Source organism: Octopus bimaculoides, chromosome 16 (genome assembly GCF_046866305.1).
Source record: "Octopus bimaculoides isolate indiv1 chromosome 16, ASM4686630v1, whole genome shotgun sequence".
Taxonomy (NCBI): domain Eukaryota; kingdom Metazoa; phylum Mollusca; class Cephalopoda; order Octopoda; family Octopodidae; genus Octopus; species Octopus bimaculoides.
Genome location: NC_142943.1, coordinates 29,372,016 through 29,394,250, shown reverse-complemented (window position 1 = coordinate 29,394,250; position 22,235 = coordinate 29,372,016). Strand labels below are relative to the sequence as shown.

Below are 22,235 nucleotides of genomic sequence, written 5' to 3'. Positions count from 1 at the left end.
ATTTCCTCACTTGATTCTCCAAATCTCATTTGATGGTCATCAGACAACTTAACTATTTCCTACATGTTTCATATAATTTGATAAATTGCTTCACATGTAACATCATTTATATCATTTCATTTATTATATTCATATAATGGAAACCTTCTTAGTTGCTGTTATTATCCAGGGGAGTTTCCTTATACACGAGGGTTCCTTATACATGTTAAAATACGGTACATATCAGCTGAGCACCAGGGACAATGTAACCAACTTGCCCCTTCCCCCTAAAGTACTGGCCTTGGGCCAAAATTCGAAACCAATGTGATGCATAATAAAGTCATTTTTTTATTATTATTTTTATCAAAATAAAATAAATAAAAAAATTAGATTGGAAATTTCATTGTGAGTCTGTAAGATTTGGGATCTTTTGGAAAAAACTGGAATATGTATCTGAGGATAATGAAGCATACCTGTAAACACGTTTATTGTTTATTTAAACCCACAAAAAAGCTGTTGTCTGGAAATTAATTTGTATTTTTTTTTTTATTTCTTGTTTAGGTGTTTTGTGTTTGTTCAGTTTTGTGGTTGGAATCGTTTTCACGCTCAACAGTGGTGCTTACTGGGTTGAACTTTTCGACTTTTTCTCTGGAACATTTGCACTAATGATTGTGGCCTTGTTAGAAATTCTAGCAGTTTCTTACAAATACGGTATCAACAAGTAAGTATGACATGAAAAATTAAAATCAATATTTGTTATTAAAATGTGCCATTTAAAACGAATACATCTAATTACTGGAAGCAATTAAATGAAAAAGGAAACAAGGGGGGGGGTCTCCCTTATCTCGAAACGAGTGGAAGGGAGGCAATTCATGGTGACTAGGTTTTCATTCTTTCTTTAATGGGAAGAACAGAGAAAGAGAAGTGGTGTTTATCGCTAAAATACACTTGTTATTCTCCCTGTTATCGTTGTTCTTATTTTTAGTAAGAATTGAGATTGAATTATGGACAGTCCAAACGTCTTTTTCCTGAAATTTCATCAGGTACATGCCTAAAAAAAAAAAAACCGAAGAAATTCTAATTTAGTAAAACATTATATGGTTCTAATTAGTATAATAAAATTTAACTACTTAATCCTGCTAGATTAAAAATTATTACAAATACCGTTTTAGATATACTTAAGTGCCATGTTTATAATTTTATTGCTGTTAACAATTAAATAATCTAGCTTCTTCACCTAAGAACATCATGAAATTAAGCTTTTAACTGCAAAATTAGATTTTATGGTTATTCTAGTAATTATGTTGAATATCCACCAAAAAATAGATTTAGTATTTTTGCAAGCCTAGTTGCCTCAATAAACTTCACATATCTCAACAAAGAAAAAAGTTTCAAGCTTGACATTCCTCGACAAAAGATAGGTTGGTAACATTAAACTGCTTTCTGCTGTTGAGAGAATTAAATTTTTGGTCAATGTGTCTGGTTTCTGTAGAGACAGCGTTAAATATAGAAACACATTTAGCAAATAGAATTATTTGTTTTCCTGAACACAGTTCATCCCTGTACAAAGCTACTTTAGTAGCAAACACAACAATGGTTGAAACCTTTTCATACCAAGCACCTCCCAATCAAACCGTCTCTTGTTCTATGACACAAATTTCCTGTTTTAAATTAAAGCCTTCCATCAAAATTTATGTTAATCTATGTTCCAGCCACCAGCCTGTTGATAACACAATTATTTAGTTTAAATTCTTTGTTATTTCCAAAATCAATTGAAACAAAGAAATTTGGTTACAAATAGGTTAACATAAATTGTTAACATTTTTTGCTGGATCAATTACAACACCTTTTTCAGGGAAAAAAAAATGGTGGGGTGGATTGACAAAATCAATAACTTCAAAGGGTGGGAGTGGATTGTTTATGTGCAAACAGCATTATTATTTGCAACGAATTGTATCTGGTGGTTGTTGCAGATTTATAGGTTTTTGTATGACTGATACATGAAAGAACATTTGCTGCATAATCATTACCTCTAAATAAGTAATGATTACTTCTAAATAATCATTATTTCTAAATAAGCTGAGAAAGATTCATAAAAATTCCTTAAACACATTGATAATTTCAGTTTTGTAGGGTTGTTTAAGGGGTGTGGTAGAATGTAAGAAAAACAAAAACAAATATTTTCCTTGCAAGCGAGAAATAAACTTTGAAATATTATGTAGTGTAATATAATTGTGTGTGTGTGTGTGTGAGAATTACTGTCTGATAATGACTTTGATGTTTTTGTCTTTTGTTTCCTTTCACAGCTTTTGTAATGATGTATATGGAATGATTGGGAAAAGACCAAACATAATTTGGCGAGTTTTGTGGAAGTTTATTGCCCCTGCTCTTATTCTCATTCTTCTGGTGTCCACCATTATAATGAAGTTTATCGATCCTGTTACTTATAAAGCTTACAACAAAAACGAGGTGGGTTTCTTTTATTTATTTTTTAAGCATTATCTTTTATTTCTTAACCTCACCCCCACCCTCAGCCTCACATCATCCACTCACAACCTTTGCACCACACCCCAAATCCATGCTTATGCTTTAGTGTGCCTCTAAACTAGTGCTCTGCTAGTGAGCAAGCGCTGCATACAAACAAACTAACTAGACACACGTACGAAACAAGTAATAGTAATTTTTCCTGCGTTCATTTTTCTGGCCGCTATGCATTAACGGGTTAAGACACCGAATGGGCTTCTACACAGGGGAGATCACTCTGATGGACTGATAGGTGCCAAGGGAAACAACCCAATATGCAAACATTTTCGAAAACGAAATTCTGCAGAGAAATCAAATTTTAGATCATTTTAGCAGTTTCAGAAGCAGTTAAAGGATCCAGAAGTATTATTTCAATCAAACACACCCATATTCTTAGCTCCGTTAATATTCAAAGGATTTCTGTTCATGATGATCCAGATTATGGAGACAATTTCGCTACTCGCTAATTTCCATATCAACTGCGACAAATAGATAGAAATATGTACGTATGCATGTGTGTGTATACGTACGTGTGTATGTATGTATGTATGTATTCATGTACGTACTGACGAAAATATTTTCCTGAGACTGTATACATACATACATTACAGATGCACGCACATACACACACACAGTCCTTCTTCCTCCTATGAATAAATATATTGATGTTCGTATGTATGCCATTACCCCTTAAATTATTTGCTACCACTTTCCACAATAGTAACAACACCTTATTCATTGAATAATGTAGTTCTAGATACAATGTATCGAGAAAAACTATGATGGAATGGCCGTGAATGGACCATCTATAATCATAAGTTCTTTCTGTTTTATTTATTAAGGATGATCTGGGTCTAAACAACTAGAAGCTGTACAGGGCAGGCCAAAAGTCACACACCAAAACATATGGCATTTTATTTGAGTTACGATATCTTAATATATAAAACAGAGTTTTGTGTGTTTGTGTGTTTGTGTGTGTGCGCGCGTACATGCGCGTATGTTCCTCATGGAAAGCCAACCTCCGACTTGCGACTGAATTTGGTAGACGGAAACTGCAGCGTTGTTCATCAGAAAATGAGCAAAAAACATGTTTATAAAGAAGAGTTGTTTGCTTCCTATTCCTTGTGTGCCAATTTTACTCATGAGAAAGAAACAAGTAATACAATAATTCTACCCATGAGAAAGAAACAAATAATACAATGTGGCATCGCCGGGATGCATTGCTAGCTAATATTATTCTTTTTGTCCATAATGTATAAGTACATGTGTATTCATCATTATTTTATTTGTTTCATTCAATTTTAGAAAAATCAATCCATGTCTTCAACAATTCCGGAGCGTATTGAACCTATTTTGTCCATGATTTTTGGCCCACCCCCCAGTATATTTCTTTCACAGCATTGCTGTGAAATCTGCCTCAGGTTTTAACAAATATTTTTTGTTTTATCTTCTTTTCCAGGCTGCTTTGTATGATATGCAATACCCTCTCTTTGCTAGCCTCATTGCTGGGTTCCTGGTCTTGCTGCCGATAGTTTGGCTGCCAGGAATAGCTCTCACCCGGCGCTTTGGAATGTTCAGATATGAACCAGAAACAGCACCAATCGGTATGGAAGGAATCATTAGTTCCAGAACAGCATTTGTGGATGTCACAGACAATGCATCTGAATGTACAAATGGTAGAAAATCGGTGATACATGCAACATCAGATGGAACAAGACTTGCAAAGCCGAGAAGTGGGGAAAATTTTGTATGAAACCATGATTTAATTTTTTTTTTTTTTTAATGTTTGTGTCTGCAGAAATTTGAACACAGCAAAATGACTTATTCTTATATTATTAATAGAAAAAAGAAATTCTCAAATAATGAAATGGATGATTCTAACTTTTGAACAATTATGTGTATATATGAATGTATGTAAATGTAATGAGTGAATGTGTGCAGGAAAGAAAGATAGAGTGAGAGTGAGAGAGTGAGAGAGAGGGAGAGATAGAGTTGAAGTGTAACCGTATATCTTCAATATAAAGACTTGATTGTATATATAACTGTATATATGTATCTATATGCATATGGATGTGTTTATTGGTGGCAGTGTGTAAACACATTTATAAATGTGTGTGTGTGTGTATGAAAGGATGGTATGTAGACTATGGCATAGCAAGCATTTTCAGTGTCTGGGGTCAAAGACTCTTTTAGCACTTCCACCTTTTAAGTAACCAACATGACAGACCAGAAGAAACTTTACATCCTTTCCCTCCTGGGTCCAGAGGGAGAGGAGACTACTCTACCCACTCTCTTTCTTTCTCTCTCTCTCTCTCTCTCTCTCTCTCTCTCTCTCTCTCTCTCTCTCTCTCTCTCTCTCTCTTTCTTGTTATGCCTCTCTGTATAGACGTGTGCTCATGTAAAGAATTGCTCAAACGATAGTTGGTCTTCATTCATGTAAAATATATATATATATATATTTATAATTCCAAACTGAGAATTTTATACTGAACAAGCTCTGACGTTGGTTAGCAATGTTTTCTCTTATTTGGTTTGTAATTGTGCCAGAGATTGGTGTGTTTCTTGACAACAGCGAAGGGTTTCTCTCACCTTAGTTACTAACAGCTTCTGTGTCAAACTCCAATTAACATCATACATTAGTTTGGCTGCTAGTTTCTTGTGTCATGTCTGAGCTTGAAAACATTTTATAAGATTAAAATGTGATAAATGGTTGATTTAATGAGTACCTGGCCTGAAGTACAACAAAGTTAATGAAAAATAATTTCTATCTATCATGGACAGTATGAAGTACACCATGTATAAGCATTATTTCTCTTTATAACCACCAAAATTGCTGACATATGTCTCACCTTTTTGACATGTTGATACAGAGCTGTTTAATTTTAGTAGCATTATGAAATTTTAAGTTTTGAATTACAAATAATTAATTTATATATGCGTAATTGCTTGGCCACTGGGTTCCCTATCAAATATATATGTGTGTGTGTACAGACAGCAGAGCTTGGTGCATTCTTTGAATTTGCCAGTTCCTGTCACACCATCCGACCCATGCCAGCATGGAAAACAGATGTTTAGTGACTATGACCTGTGTGTGTGTGTGTGTGTGTGTGTGTGTGTGTGTGTGTAGAATATGAGAATGCTTGTGTAAATAGATATCCATGAATGCCCTTGTTGATGATTCCTTTTAAAAAAAGAAACGTTCCTTCCCTTCTCATACAACATAACACTTACAAAGAATTATAAAGCATTCAGTGTTTCGAAATAATTCTTCACTAATCCCAAAGGACCCAGACACAAAAACACCTGTCAAAATTACCTTCAAAAGTGAAAGGGATTTTTATAAAAATCTTATTTTATATTTTCAATTTCAAAGGAAAACACCAAAGAATTTCTGTCTTTCAGTTTTGGATCTGTGTTACAATCAAAGTATGGTTTTGTTGTATTTTATATCCTGGATTTTTTGTTAAAATTCAATATTGTTGTTTTGTTCATGGCATTACAATTTTGCTCCCAATCTCTTTCTTGTATGTGTGTGTGTGTGTGTGTGTGTGTGTGTGTGTGTGTTCGTACATATGTATGTAAATATATATACATATTTAAATGTGTGTGTGTGTGTATGTATATATATATATATATATATATATATATATATATATATGTATATATATATATATATATATATATATATATATATATATATATATATATATATATATATATATATATATATATATATATATATGTACATATATACAAAAATATACATATATGTATACATACATATTCATATACATACGTGTGTAATATATGTGACCACATGACCTACCAGATTTTCAGATGTTGTTACGCATCACTGGCCACAATACACTTTGCCACTAGGCCACATACCAGCATATATATATATATATACACACACACACATACGTATATATAGACACACACACATATGTATATTTATATATATATATATAGATATATATCTATATATATATATATATATATATATATATATATATATATATAAGAATGTATAAAGATTATACACAGAGAGAAGACCCTTGACAGGACTTCTTACATGCTAAACAGGGCAGTTAAACCCAAACCACAAGAAAAATAATTCTTAAGGCATGCTGATAAAGGCACATATATACATATACATATACATATATATGTGTGTGTGTGTGTGTGTGTGTGTGTATATATATATATATATATATATATACATAAATATACAGGGTACTCACAAAGTCTGGGTACATGGGGATTAACACATACTTTAAGAAATTTTTATTTCTTATATTTAATTGTTTATGTTATGATTTTATTTACACCATGTACCCAGACCTTGTGGACACCTTGTATATATATTTATATATATATATAAGTGCACAAGTACTTGTACACATACTCACATACATACATACAGGCATACACATACACACACATGTATATATATTTCTTCAGTTTTGTCTCCCTTTTATTTTCTAAGTTTTTCTCCATTGTTTTTCATGGCATTTGTTAATTCTTCCTCACATTCAAATTAGTTATTCATGTTATTACATTTTTATAACAATCAAAAAAAAAAAAAGTATTTCCATGTTATATTGTTATATCTCTTTTTTTTTTTATTCTATATTTAACATTGATATCAGTTGTTTTCTGCCATATTTTTTTTTCATTTAACAATTAATACAAAAAGTACATTTGTTTTTGTTTTTTTTTGGTTCCTTCTTTTTTGATGCTGTATAAAAATCCTCAGTAGTTCTCTTACAAATCATCTCCAAATTTTCTATCACATTTGTAGACAAAGAACAGAGGGTGGAGTGTAAGATTTCTCTACAAATGAGTTTCATAATCTAGTTGTTATTTTTATTATATAACATGGTGAGCTGGCAAAAATCATTATATGCCGGGCAAAATCGTTAGCATGCCAGACAAAATGGCTTACCAGCATTTCATCCGTCTTTACATTCAGAGTTTAAATTCCATTGTGGTCCACTTTGCCTTTAATCCTTTCAAGATCAATAAAATAAATACCAGTCAAGCACTGCGGTGGATGTAATCGATCATCCCCCTCTCCCAAAATTGCTGGCCTGGTGCCAAAACTTGAAACCATCATCATTATTATCATCATTATTATTATCATTATTATTATTATCATTATTATTATTATTATTATTATTATTATTATCTAAGGTGGTGAGGTGGCAGAATTGTTAGAATGTTGGGCGAAATGCTTCATGGTATTTCATCTGCTGCTACGTTCTGAGTTCAAATTCCACTGAGGTCAACTTTGCCTTTCATCCTTTCGGGGGTCGATGAAATAAGTACTAGCTACGCACTGGGGTCGATGTAATCGATTAGCCCCCTTCCCAAAAGAAAATTTTCAAGGCCTTGTGCCTAGAGTAGAAATAATAATAATAATAATAATAATAATTATTATTATTATTATCATTATTATTAAGGCGGCAACCTGGCCAAATCATTAGCAATAGCAGGTGAAATGCTTAGTGGTATTTTGTCTGCTGCTACATTCCGAGTTCAAATTCCAGTGAGGTTGACTTTGCTTTTCATCCTTTCAGGGTCAATAAATTAATTCCCAGCAAAAGACTGGGGTCGATGTAATCAACTAATCCTCTCCTCTGTAACTTAAAAGCTTTCAGTCTTGATAAAAAAAAAGAATGATTGAGGAAAAATTGGTTTTATCAGAAGGATGGCTCTGGAGGTGTGTGAGACGGTGGAAGTAGACAGTTGGACCAATATCTGCACAAGATTATCGTTCAGTTTTGTCCCTCTGCATTTTACTTCAAGGATCACCTTATCTATTCATTGTTCTAGCATTAAGAAGTATTTTGTACTGGATTCAAGTGTAAGCAAGGGTGTGGGTGGGTACTTCTCAAGATATTTACTCATTGTTCCCAGGGCTCCGACAATTATTGGTATTACTTCCACCTTTTTCATTGACCACAACTGCTTAACCTCCCAAGCTAACCTGTCACATCTATCGACTTTTCTTTCTTCCTTATCAAATACCTTGTTGTCAACTGGGCATGGTATATCTATGATCCAGCATAGTTTGCTTTCTTTCTCCATTAAGACTAGGTCTGGCTTCCTATTCTCTATCTCATGGTCGCACTATTATTATTATTATTATTATTATTATTATTATTATTATTTCATTAACCATCAAAAGGCAATGAGCTGGCAGAATCCTTAGCCTAACAGGTGAAATGCTTAGTGGCATTTTGTCCTTCCTTAAATTCTGAGTTCAAATTCTGTTGAAGTCAGCTTTGCCTTTCATCCTTTCAGGGTCAATAAAATAAGTACCAGCTGAGTACTGGGGGTCAGTGTAATTGACTCACTCCATCTCCCATGAAATTTCTGGCCTTGTGCCAAAATTTGAAACCATTATTATTTGTCATTGAGCTGGTGGCGATTGTATTTTTATTCTCCGGTGGAGTCCTTAGATTGTCAGAGTGCCTTGCAGTATTAAGTTATGATCTTTTATGTTCTGAGTTCAAATCCAGCTAAGGTTAGCTTTGCCCTTTCATCCAAATAAGTTCTAATCAAGAATTGGGTCAGGAATGGGGCGGGGGGGTCTATATAATTAACTGCTTTTGCTCCACAGTCTCTGCTCTTCTGCTTCTGTACCAAATTTACTGTTATTACAATCTGCAGAATCGGCAGAATTGGGAGAACAAAACAAAAACAAAACAAAAAAACATATCTTTTGAAATATATAGTTTATGTTGTGTGTTCAAATCTTGCCAGGGACAACATTTTAATTCATACTTCTGGGGATGGTAATGTTAAGTACTTGTCAGATTCTGGTGCCAGTCTAATTAACTATACCCCACCACCACCACCACCACTCACACCTTAAAGTGTATGTCTTTCTGCTTATGTCTAGAATCATCATTCTTATTGAGGCTGCAAGTCTGCAGAATGGTTAGCATGTTGGACAAAATGCTTTGTCGCATCTTTACGTTCTGAGTTCAAATTCTGTTGAGGTTGACTTTGCCTTTCATCCTTTTGGATGGGAGTCAATGAAATATAAGTACCAGCTGAGCACTAAGGTAGGTATAACTGACTAGCCTTCACCCTAAAACTTCAAGCCTTGTTACTATAGTACTCATCACCATCACCATCATCATCATCATCATCATTATTATCATCGTAATCAGAGAGCTGAATTATTACCAAGGGTGACTGAGTGGCAGAAGTGTTAAGAGTATCAAACGAAATATTTTGCCGTATTCAACTATGGCTCTTTGTGTTATGATTTCAATTCTCATACCTTTCACCTCTACAAGGTTGATAGAATAAAGTACCAGTGAGGTACTGGGGCTGAGATAATTGAATACCCCCTCCCCCAACTCCCTCAAAATATTTGTGCCGAATCTGAGAGATTTAGAAATGTATGATTTCTATGTCCAAAGTTATCCCAACTGTAGAAATAAAGAACTGACTCACTCCTTAATTAAAAATTTCAGAGTTATCTCCCCCTGCCTTTTTTATTTTAAGAGAAATGAATGTGTGTGTGTGTGTGTTGATAAAGATTTCACTAAGACAAAGTGATACTAATAATTTGGTGGTAGTACTCAACATACATTTGCTTCAGAATAAAATGCTGGCCAAGTACAGAGCATAATATAAAATTCAATAAATAACTGTGGAACATGAAATTAGGCAATGAGCTTCTTCTATGTTAGATAAATACTACCATACATTGATACTGTGTGTACTAAGATCTTCATTGACAGATTACTGACATGTACTTAGTTACTTAGGTCAAGTCTCTCAATTTGGATGGTAAAAGTTGTGATATCACTTTGGTGCAGTAGTTAGCTCGGCTATACAGCTTACAGCAGATTACAACATTCAGATCTTCTTTGCTGGTTTCTATATTAGCTATATTATTTTATTCTGAAAACGAGGGGCAATAGTTATGTATTGCTTGTGAGCATGATGCATAGAGTTACATATGTATTTTCATATGTATAGTGACTCACTGTGTATTGATGCTGTCATGACCCCCTTCCAGGATGTGACTATCATAAATATTCTCGCTGTCAGTATCATCATTGTCATCGTCATTGATATAATATTTATCTCATTGTTTATATCTTCCAGTCACCTCTGTCCTTAAGGCAAGACTAATTATACCTCAGATTTCAGATAGCAAAATCTCTGAAAAATAGCAAACGATGTGCCTCTGGGCGTTATTAGACTGTGCAAAACTGCAAATATTTCACTAAAATGTGGAAATTATCCTTGTGTAGTTGGGCATTGTTGTTAAATCAACCATTTCCAGCGTTTTTTTTGCATTTTTCTCAAAATGTCATTTCAGATTATGAGTAGTGATCTTTAGGTCACGATATCTCTGAGAATAATTGATATAATAGGCTGAAATTTTGCATGTGTATTACTTTGATAGTTGCCTAGATGTTGTTTTAGTGTGATTAGATATGCTTCATTTGTTCATCTTCCAGAGACACTTGAATGCTACTACAAAGGGGTGAAAAACACTTGAACTGCTGCATATGGCTATGAGTGACCCCACAACGAAATCTAGGCCAACTTCATCAATGTCTTTGGTCCAGCATCTAGTCTGTACCCCAATAGGACTAACATTGTTCTTGATGTATGCCATATTTGGTTTGCCTAGGTTTTATTCCCGCTGAGTGAGAGCATCTTCAATTTAGGGGTGTTTTCCTACGTCTGAGGTGTTAGTCTTGCCGTAAGGCAAATATTTCTTGATGAGATATCATTAAATGTCCCAGTTTGTGTGTGAATGTGTTTGTACAGACATACCACAAGTGAATAAATGCACATTGGTGTATGCATTACAAGTAAAAAGTATTCAATACAAGCTGAAAGGTGAAACTCAGAAATTACATTCATAAATTTTCAGCGACTTTTATTAAATTTATATACAAGGCAAGATGTATAAATTTACGGAATTATTGTGTTTTCACAGCATGAAACTATTGGTAGCTCACATTTAAATACTGTGGATATTAAATGACATTTATCTTTCACGGGATGGCGTATATTTTTTTTTGTTCATCCTACAAATAACAGAACAGAACTACACACACACACACGCACACAGACACAGACACATGTGTATGTGTGTATATATGTATGTATATATATATATATATATATATATATATATATATATATATATATATATATATATATATATATGTGTGTGTATGTAAATGCTTGTTTTTATGTTAAGTTATCTAAAAAAAAAATGTTTACATCAAACTGAGGGATTACTCAAAACATTTTAACATGAAAAGTGTTGACAATGACTTTGAAGTTTCAACTCAGTAAGTGACCATCAGGTTGACTGATGATGCTTTACTGAGCTGAAACTTCGAAGTCACTATCAATACAAATAATTGTTATCTATCTATCTATCTATCTATCTATATATATATATATATATATATATATATATATATATATATATATATAGATAGATAGATAGATAGATATAGGTAGATAGATAGATAGATATACACACATACATACATATATATAAATACTATATTTATGTCTTTATATATATATGTGTGTGTCTGTGTGTATGTGTCTGTATATATATACACACACACACACACATGATCAACTATTTTAATGTTTGTGTTGAAAGGGATAACAGATGAACATTAAAAATATTGATGGCTCTTTCTACAACTCCTTATATACGCTGTGTGCATATGTGTATACATATACATACAATATGCAATCACAAAAAGAAGTAATATATTTTTGTGCTTTTGTCAATAAAACTGACCTTTAATTAAATTAAATTAACTCTTTCATCCTGTTAATGCGTCTAAGTTCACCTTTAGTCAAAATGAGCCTGTGAATACTTTCTTTTTTTTTTTTTTTTACGAATACTGATCAAGAGTAAATATTATAAAACTACAATTTCAAAATTAAATATTGAGGTTTTGGACACCCTTTGTGAATATTACAGATTTTTTTATTTTTAAGATAAATGTAAGGTGCTTATGCATGCATTAGTGTACAGAGTTATGCTTGAGTGTATATGAGGGTCATCTTATGCATAGAATTATGTCAAAAGTGGCTGAGTATTGGTGATGTAGAGTTAGTGTGACATTGCATTCTCAAGGCTTAACTCTGCCCTTTTGAATTACGAGTATATTCCTTTTAATGGGCTTCCAAATACTTTCTGTCAGGCTGATTTTACTCGTCAGGTTTCTGTTAAGTCTGAGGTTTTGGAAGAAGACATTTCTTGGCAGAAGCATTGCACTCTAAGATTTGATCTGGGACTTCAAGATTGCTAGGGAAACTTTTTAACCATTCACTCACACACATGATTGTACCTGCATACACACACACACACATATATATATATATATATATATATATATATATATATATATATATATATATATATATATATTAATAATAATAATATTATGACAACAGAATGAATAAAACCTCGATATTATGTAAATAGAGGAATTTATCTATAAATATATATATAAATATGTACATATATACATAAATGTGTGTGTGTTTCAAAGTAAGGTTAGAAATTGTTTTGAGTTTTGTTTTATCAACATTTTTTGTATAGATTTTTCTCTAACAAAAAATATCATCATCACCATCATTGTTAAAACGATGATGATGATGATAATGATATCAGTGATAAAAATTTTTATTAGAGAAAAAAAAAGTGGTGGGGAAATAGAGGAACCCTGAAAAGCAAATTCCTTGTCCAGCCATTCCTTTTTCTCAAAAACATGACTCTTACCACCAATAGCCTAGAAAGAAGACATTACAAATTGATTCTGATCAAAAAGCCCTAAATTTGGAGTCCCTTTTTTTCTACAACCGTCCCTCTTTTTCTACTAAGCTGGGAACAATCTCATTTCAATCAAAGAATCCTCCCAATCTGGTGATTTTAATATCGTATCCTTCCAGATTTTCTTCCAATGCTCAGATGATTTTAAATATTTTTTTATCCTTGAAAATTTTACAATCAGAAATCAACAGTTCTGCTATTTTATTCGGCATGTCTAACCCTGTGTTTTTATTATTTTTTTTTTATTTTTAGATTGACACGTAAACTTTTAGCAATGTGTGTAATATAAACACGGTTGTCCAGTTTTGTATGCGTGTATGTGCATGCATGCGTGTGTATATGCATGTGTGTATATATATTTTTTTCACATACACAAGCACATACCTATATAAAATACTTATATATACATATTTGTTTATGTATGTGTATATATATATATATATATATATATATATATATATATATATATTCCCATACACACATATGTGTGTGTGCGTGTGTGTTTCTATGTATTTGTTTATATGTATGTGTGTGAGTGTGTGTCATCTTTTCTTTGTTTTCTCTTCTTTATTCTATGTCTTTTAACATTTGATATTTCATTGTTTTCATAAAAGTCCAAATATTCTAATTTTAACCAGCAGAATAGAAGCAATTGGTAGAAAGAGTAAAGTGCCATTTCCACAACTGATACCAATAATAATAATAATAATAATAATAATAATAATAATAATAATAATAATAATAATAATAATAATAATAATAATAATAATGATGATGATGATGATGAAATATTTGGTAACTAATTCTTTCAATTATAAATAATTCTTCACTTTCAAAAAGAATGGTCGTTTGCCTAATTAAAGATATCAATATTTTTAATTAGAGGTAATTGAGTGCTGAACCATATTACCTTATGGCAGTGGTTCTGATTCTTTTTGGCACCATGGATCTGTTTCATGCAAGACAATTTTTCCACGGACCTGGGATCACACACATAACAAAACAAGGAAGTACATAATATATGATTTAATTATTACATATATAATCCCTATATATATATTGTATATATATTATGCATATAATGATATATTGCATATACAGAACAAGTATTATGCGAAAACAGTCTGCAAGAGTCAATAAAACAGAAATGAAATTTTTAAGAATTTATTCTTTCTGTTTGGCCCGGTAATGAATGATCCGCAACCAGGTATTGGTTCTCAGCCTCTGAGCAGGGTTGCCTGTGGGCAGGGATGCCTGTGGGCAGGGTTGCCTGTGTCATGGTGCTTAGTGTTGTCCTTTTATATTTATGAATTCGAATCCCACATTGGCTAACTATGCCTTTCATCCCTCCAGAATCAATCAAAATGTGTACCAGTGATATGCTCGGCTCAGTGCATTTCACTGTATCCACTCTTATAACCAACAAAGAATGCTGGATTTATGCTTCAATAAAAGACCCAGTAATGGGACAGACAGAAAATTCATAGAAATAATAGATTCTTGGATTAAAGAATTTGAAATGTTTTGTCTTCTTGCTCTTTTACATTCTGAGTTCAAATCCTGCCTTGACTTAACTTTGCCTTTTAAATCTCTGGGGTTGATAATATAAATACCAGTAGCAATCAGATATTAGTGCAACTGATGCTTCTGCTCTTCAGTACCAATAAAAATTTGGTTTTGTATCTAGTCAATAGAAATCAATGTAAATTATTAGCAACAAAAAAATGCTTCATGAACCAGCTTTTTGCAGGTTAAACTGACCAACTGACCACAAATTTCATATTCTCAGTAAGTTCCTCTGCTGTTTCCAGCATTTTAAATAAATATTTTAAACTCACAAGGAACCCCTCTTAAAAGAAACTACATATATTAGATTTAAATTATTTCTATCAAAAATTAGTTATAACGAGTTTGAATTTGAGTAAATAACAATTATTTACAAAAGTCTGTTTCATGATATTCTAATTTGGAAATATATAACGAATTAATAACTGTTTGCTATATAAAGAGGTTTTTTGCTGAATTTCATTTATTCAAGCCATTAACAAGAACTCAGGAATCAATTTTCACCAATTTCCTCAAGTTTTATTTTCGTTCCTACTTTCTTCCTACATGACTCTTTTTCTGCATTGACAAGTCTATTATCATTGTTGTTGTTGTTGTTGTTATTATTATTATTATTATGAAGGCAGTGTGCTGGCAGAATCGTTAGCATGCCGCCAGGCAAACATGCTTAGTGGTATTTCATTCATCTTTATGTTCTGAGTTCAAATTCCACTGAGGTTGACTATCATCCTTCAGGGGTCAATAAAATAAGTACCATTTGAATACTGGGGTCAATATAATTGACTTATCTGCTCCCCCGAACTTGCTGGCCTTGAGCCAAAATTTGAAATTATTATTATTATTATTATCATTATTATTATTATTATTATTATTATTAACCTGAAGCTCAGTTTTGTTTTGTTAACTCACTAGATGCAATGGCCTAATGTATAGCTGATATGTTGATACAAAAATATCTTGAACATGCTTTTTATTGTAACTATTTTTCTGACATGGTTATAATGGTTGTGAAACTTCCCTTGACATTTTTTTTTTCTTTTAACAAACTGAGAATCCATTAGATGAAAGTTCTGAGCATTTAAACCAATAACTTATAATATTATTTAGTGAATGCCTTCTTCACTAACAATCAAAGGCTTGATGATTCTGACAAATGTCAGGTTACGCTGTTATTGGATTTCAAAATTTATAACACATATATTTCTCTTTATCTTCCTACCAAAAAAAAAGAGAGAAAGATTCCAAAACTTGGTATCTTTCCAAATAGTCCTTAAATTTTCGAATCCAGACTAGAACACAGTCAAGGAGCTAAGGATACATCTTGCTTATCAAAAAATATGTTTCTCATACTGATATTAATATTTTTGATGTTATCATTAATTCTATTATTAGTAATAACATATTGTTTAATCATATAAATGATATTCTTGTAGCTCCTTTTATGCTTCCTTTAAGTCTGGGTTCAAAATAAAAGTACTATCTTTTTCTGAATTTCAAGCATTCTTATGAAAAACAATGCAGAAACAAAGATGCAGAAATTATCACTGTGCAATGCCAAAAATTTTGAATGAAATTAAATAAACAGTTTTTTTTAAATAAAAATATACTCCTGAAAAGGTTAAAAAAAATAAAAACAGACATCAAAAAATAGTTATCTGAGGCTTGTATATTTTAGCATCAACCCTGTACAAAGATGGAGACATTTTGCAGTCTTACTCAATGCTTTGTATATAGATGTTGTGATTGTCAATCTAAATTGTCACTTATGCCTATGACATAAGGTGGTTCACTGATTCAGTTCTTGTTATGCTGATACAGTACAGATTATCTGGGAGGATTTGAGGAAAAATTCACCAGAATGTTATGTCTTTGTAATTATATTTCCAGGCAGCTAATTAAAGTTTTTCTCTCTTACATTCACTTTGTTTCCTTTTCTCTTTTTCTCTCTCTTTCTCAATATATTATCATCATTTCATCTTCATCATTTATTGTATATGTTTAATCAAACTTACACAAAGAAGTGTGATAGTGACTTCAAAGTTTTGGCCTGTTAGCCTCCATCAGACTGTCTCGATATCAATTTCCCTGGTTATGTTCACTCACGACCCAATTTAACATGTAACATGTGTGGGCGGTGCCTGTCATCAGAGCAGCCACACTCAGGAGGAAGTCGACAACTATGCATTATATGGCATCTCTTACTTGCAGGGAGAATGGAAAAGACTGTGCATCAGAAGGCAGGCTGAAATAGTAGGCTAAAACTTCAAAGTCACTGTCAGCTATCTCTTTGTAAAAGTTTAATAAATGCATGTGTGTGTGTGTGTGTGTTTATGTGCATGTGTACATGCATGTGTCTGTACATACATACAGACAGACAGAGAACTCCTTTGCCTTTTTGGTAGCTTACAAAGATATTGCTTTGCCAGTCATTAGGCATATACATACTCACATATGTACAGAAGTACAGATGTATATATATATATATATATATATATATACCCAATGACATTGTAAGCTACTGAAAAGGTCAAAGGTGGTGTTTTAGACAAAAGAAATTATACAGGAAACAAATTACTGCTTCAGGTCATGAATGTATCTATGATGAAGTAAACCAAGATGATATGCAGTTTAACTTTGTGTCTGGTAGATGTACTATGGATGCAATCTTCCCAGTGAGGTAACTATGCAAGAAATACTTGATTAAAAGTTCATGGCATTCGTTGATTTGGAGAAGCCTTTTGACAGCGTGTATCATGTTCAATAATTTGATGGTCACTTAGGAAATTAGGTGTAAACAAATGGCTTGCGAGTGTTGTACTAACAATGCACGTGAATGCAGCAAAGTGAGAGTCAACAATGATTTCAGTGACAAATTTTGTTTGTAGGCCTAAGTCCATCAAGTTTCTGTCCTCAGTCTCTTTACTTTTATAGTCCTACTAAGAAGCTTAAAACAGGTTGTCCCTGCATGGGAACTCCTATATATATCGATGATGTAGTTCTTGTAGCAGAATCTATAGTGGAATGAGAGAGGAAGTTCCAGGCATGGAACCATGGAACCTAAACCTACAATCAAGATCCCTGAAAGTAATCTCAGCAAAGTCTACAGTTTTAATATGAAAGAAGACTACATCCTGGAATCTTCAGGGAAATAACCTTGTTCGATATGCATAAAATGAGTAGGTTTAAATTCCAGACAAAAATGCTATGAAAATGACCGTTAAATAACGGGAAATTACCCGAATAGGGAGAAAGTAAAACCTCGAAGGTAAACCCACGCTCATAAAAGCTGCGTATGTACGCATGTACATACATACACATGTGTGCAGGCACATCCACGTACATGGGCATATATGCATATGCTTACTCACACTCGTGTGAAATACATACATGCACACCCACACACACCTATATGTATACATATATATGCATCTATACACATGTACACACATACATACCCGCACACATGCACGCACAATTATGTTCATATACACGTCTCTATACGCACATGCTTAATATGCAGGGTGAAAAGTAATGTACAGAAAAAATATATAAAAATATATAAAGCAATAAGATATAAAAAATATACACAAAAATATGTAAAAATATATATGTAAGAAATGAAATGCTTGTACATGGACACAATATAAAAAGCATGTTCTATCTGTGATCTTGGGGGACCAAAAGGTAACAAATATTTAGCCATATGTGGACATGATCCATAAAGTTCGGTTCTTGAATTTAGACATATAGCGGGATCTAAGCTGCTTTTCAAGAAGAGGACTGGTGTTCATAGCATTGTCAAGTATGTAGAAGCAGCAAGTTCTGTCTGACATGAAGGCAGCTGAGGATTTCATGCATGAATTCCATAAAAAAGTATTTTGGGGTGGTTTTGTAGGGCTGGAACGGATTGATTATATTTTAATTGATTTCAATGGGAGAAAATTGATTTGTAAAACGAGTAGATCGTAAAACGAGATCGCTCATGGAACGAATTAGGCTCGTACTGCGAGGTATCACTGTATGTCACCGTACAATCCAAAATGAAACAACAAAGATTATTTCGTCTGTTGGAAATCATTTTTAATGTTATCCAGCTCAAAAATAGATATTACTCTCATTTCACTGAGATTGTTGACACATTTAACAGAAACTTCTAATTTTAACAGAGAAAAGGTCAAAACGAATCATTGGTGGTATTTAGAAGTTATTTCTATGAATGAAAAATCGACCAAATAAAAGTAGTAGTAGAATCGGTAGGGGGAAGGGGAATGCGCTGAAAAGGCGAGTCGCTGCACCCACCATTTGTTGATGAGTCCCTTCTCTTGGAGCTTGACATCCTTGCACCACTCAGGCCACACGTGAGGTCTGTTTGGGGGTAGTCATTGCAAAATCTACCTCAACCGCTTATAGTCGATTTTTGAGAGACAGAAAGGAAACGTCGGGTCTGTCTTTTGGTATGCCGGTCCCCACACAGCACTAGAGCGACTTTGCTCAAGAACGCATACACGCCGCTCGGTATGGGAATCGAACCAGCGGTCTGGTGATCGTTAATGCAACACCTTAACCACTACGCTACACGCTTTCGCAAATAAATGGAAATCTAAATGAAATTAACTATGAAGGCCACATCTGACCCCATTGATAGGGGCTACTGACCTACGAAAGAAAAGCTCAGTGTTTTGTGTTCAGTTATTGACCCTGTGTTCGATCTAGTTCTAAGTTGGTCCAACAAATGTTACTTAAAAGCCTCGGGTAGCGATCTAGCAGAATCGTTGGCACCCGGGCAAAATGTTTTGGGGTATTTCGTCCGTCTTCAAGTTCTCGTATCAAATTCCACTGAGGTTGACTTTGCCTTTCATCTTTTCGGGATCGATAAAAATAAGTACCAACTGAACACTGGTGTTGGTGACATCAACCTACCGCCTCCTCTCCAAAATTTGAAACCACAGAACTATTCAAAAGCCTCGACTATTTCGCATTTACTGCATCACCTTTACAACATCATCTCGATGACATTACGATCACAGCATCATTGCCACTACATCACCTAAACATCGTTTGTCACAATATTACTGAAACATTGTCTCTACAACTTCACTTTGATAACATCGACCATTCAAGAGCTGCTACACAGCACTCGTGCAAAAAGAAAGCTTAATGGGACAAAAGAAAAAGAAAGAAAAGTACGACAAAAGCTGCAAACTCCTAAAAATAGTCCCCATGAGTTAAGTCTATAATATCGACCTCAGTGTTCAACTAGTATTTCTTATATCGACTCCGAAAAGATGAAAGGCAAGTCGACCTCGGCGGAATAACATTTTGACATAATATTAACACTTAACATTCAGTTGGTCATCCTCTCTTTTATAGAAACCTAACGTTTGCACAACTCCGACGAAAATGAACTTAAAAAAAGAAATATCTCACAGTATCCTAAGGAATTTCAAACAAATAAAACACGACCTTGAAAAGTCCCTTCGATATTTGGGTCAATTTATATTCGTTTTATTTTTACGTGATGCATGTCACCAGCATCATTCAAAAATTGCTCAACCATCTTCTTATACATGGAGTCGACAAAGGAATTCTTGAAACGTTTTTGATGCTCTGCGTTGGCACATATTTGCTGGTTTTGTTGGCGGTTCACCACAAACTTTAATTACCAGTATTAATTTGGAAACCTAATATTTCCTAAGATATTTAATGGTTTTCCAGAGAGAATGGTAAGGTTATATCCCGAACGGAAACCAAAATTCTAACAGTTGTATAAAGGCCACTGAAACAATCTTCCCCATCAATAGTAGCTTAACCAAGATTCCATAACTGACCGATTCAGGAAAGAAATCCTTTTCCAAATATTTTGAAGGGTCTGCCACCTTGAAGGACTGGTGGTGAGAAGTGATGAAAAATGCCAAATACAATCATGCTACAGAAATTGTTCACTTGACCTTCCATTCCAGCGGCTTTCAACCGTGGTCTATACACCCACTGAGGGTCCAGATAAGATTTTTGGGGCTCTACGTAACAAAATAGTAAATTGGGGGATCCAATAGCATTTTAAGGGCCCCTGAAAAAAACCTGGTGTTAGATGCATGTGTAGTGGGCTGGGTGTGATGTGCTATATCAGTTCGATATGATGTCGCCCACTACTGAATGGAGCGTGTAGATGTAACGCTTGAAGGTTCTCATGTCGGAGTAACCAGTGAACATCGAAGAATTGACTCCAAGAAGGAAGAAATGTTATTTACATTTATTTATTCGTTTACTCGACAGGTTGTTAAAGAGACAGTAACAATTCTAGTGATGGTAACGACAAGGATGACTCGCTGGTTAGTAGTTGATATGTAGAAAAAGGTTGTCAGTAGAGAGGGAAAGAGTAAGGAATGCATGGTGCTGACTAGAAAGGAAGAAAGGATAAAGGCGGCATAACCATTCTTGCGGTCGAAAGCTTCTCTTCGCATGTCGAGCGAAGGGCGAACAGAAGTGCTGGTCTTGGTTAAGGCTGATGCAAAAGCAGGTGTTGCTCCTTGTTCATAGCTGACCATAAGAGGAAGAGTTAGGAATTCTCTCTGTTATATAGACTATGGTCAGTAATGTAGGTCAAACCTTAAACAAAGGATTGACCTTTCCTTGACCAGTACAGGTCCTAGGGGTGGAGTGTTTCCCCATCAATCATCTGGTGTGGAGAGGATTTCCCGCTCGTTTTGACAAGCAACAAGTAGGTGGATTTGGTTTCAAATCTCAGGCAGGGTCAGGCTAGACCCCCCACCCACACACATGTATTGGTATGTATTGCAAGAAACAGTTCAACCTACATAAGTTAATGTATGAAAAACAAGATAGGAATTTTGAAAGAAGTTTCTATGAAACTAGTTTTTAAACATCGAATATTTCTTTATTAAAGAAGTTGCTAATTGTAAAATACTTTAAACGTCTGTCTTTATACAGGTTGGGGGTGGGGGTGGGGTGACATGGTTGTCATCTGACGCTTATATCATTTTTGTATTTTGCTACATGTAAAATAGACTTTCTTAGTTTTCATTTCTCTTCTTGTCAATAAACACACGCACTGAAATCAAAGAGGTCCATAGATTTTTTTTTTAATGGTTGAGAACCCCTGTTCCAATTGTTCAACACGAGATATATCTATCAACATATTTCATGCTATCACTCATTTCGTCAAAACCAATGCGAGACCCTCTATGTAGTCACTTGACCAGCTAGAAATAGTTATCAAAATCTCCGTTAAACTACATCCTATGTTTTTTAAAAGAGGAAAAACAATTGGATAATGTAGCTCCAGATACTGTATTTA

At 33.8% G+C, this 22,235-nt stretch overlaps 1 protein-coding gene across 3 annotated transcripts in view; it reads left to right on the top strand.

The window, feature by feature from the left end:
- LOC106870682 (sodium- and chloride-dependent transporter XTRP3) overlaps positions 1 to 16,625 on the top strand; it is a 60,929-nt gene extending 44,304 nt beyond the window's left edge. For 2 of the 3 annotated variants that reach the window (XM_089364304.1, XM_089364305.1), the window contains exons 7-9: positions 541 to 700; positions 2,286 to 2,448; positions 3,962 to 4,354. In XM_089364304.1, coding sequence (XP_089220430.1) covers positions 541 to 700; positions 2,286 to 2,448; positions 3,962 to 4,255 — 617 coding nt within the window. In that variant the 3' untranslated portion in view covers positions 4,256 to 4,354. Of the gene's footprint in view, positions 1 to 540; positions 701 to 2,285; positions 2,449 to 3,961; positions 4,355 to 16,394 lie in introns of those variants that run through there. The other variant, XM_089364306.1, reaches the window with a different exon arrangement.
- The last annotated feature ends 5,610 nt before the right edge of the window (positions 16,626 to 22,235 follow it).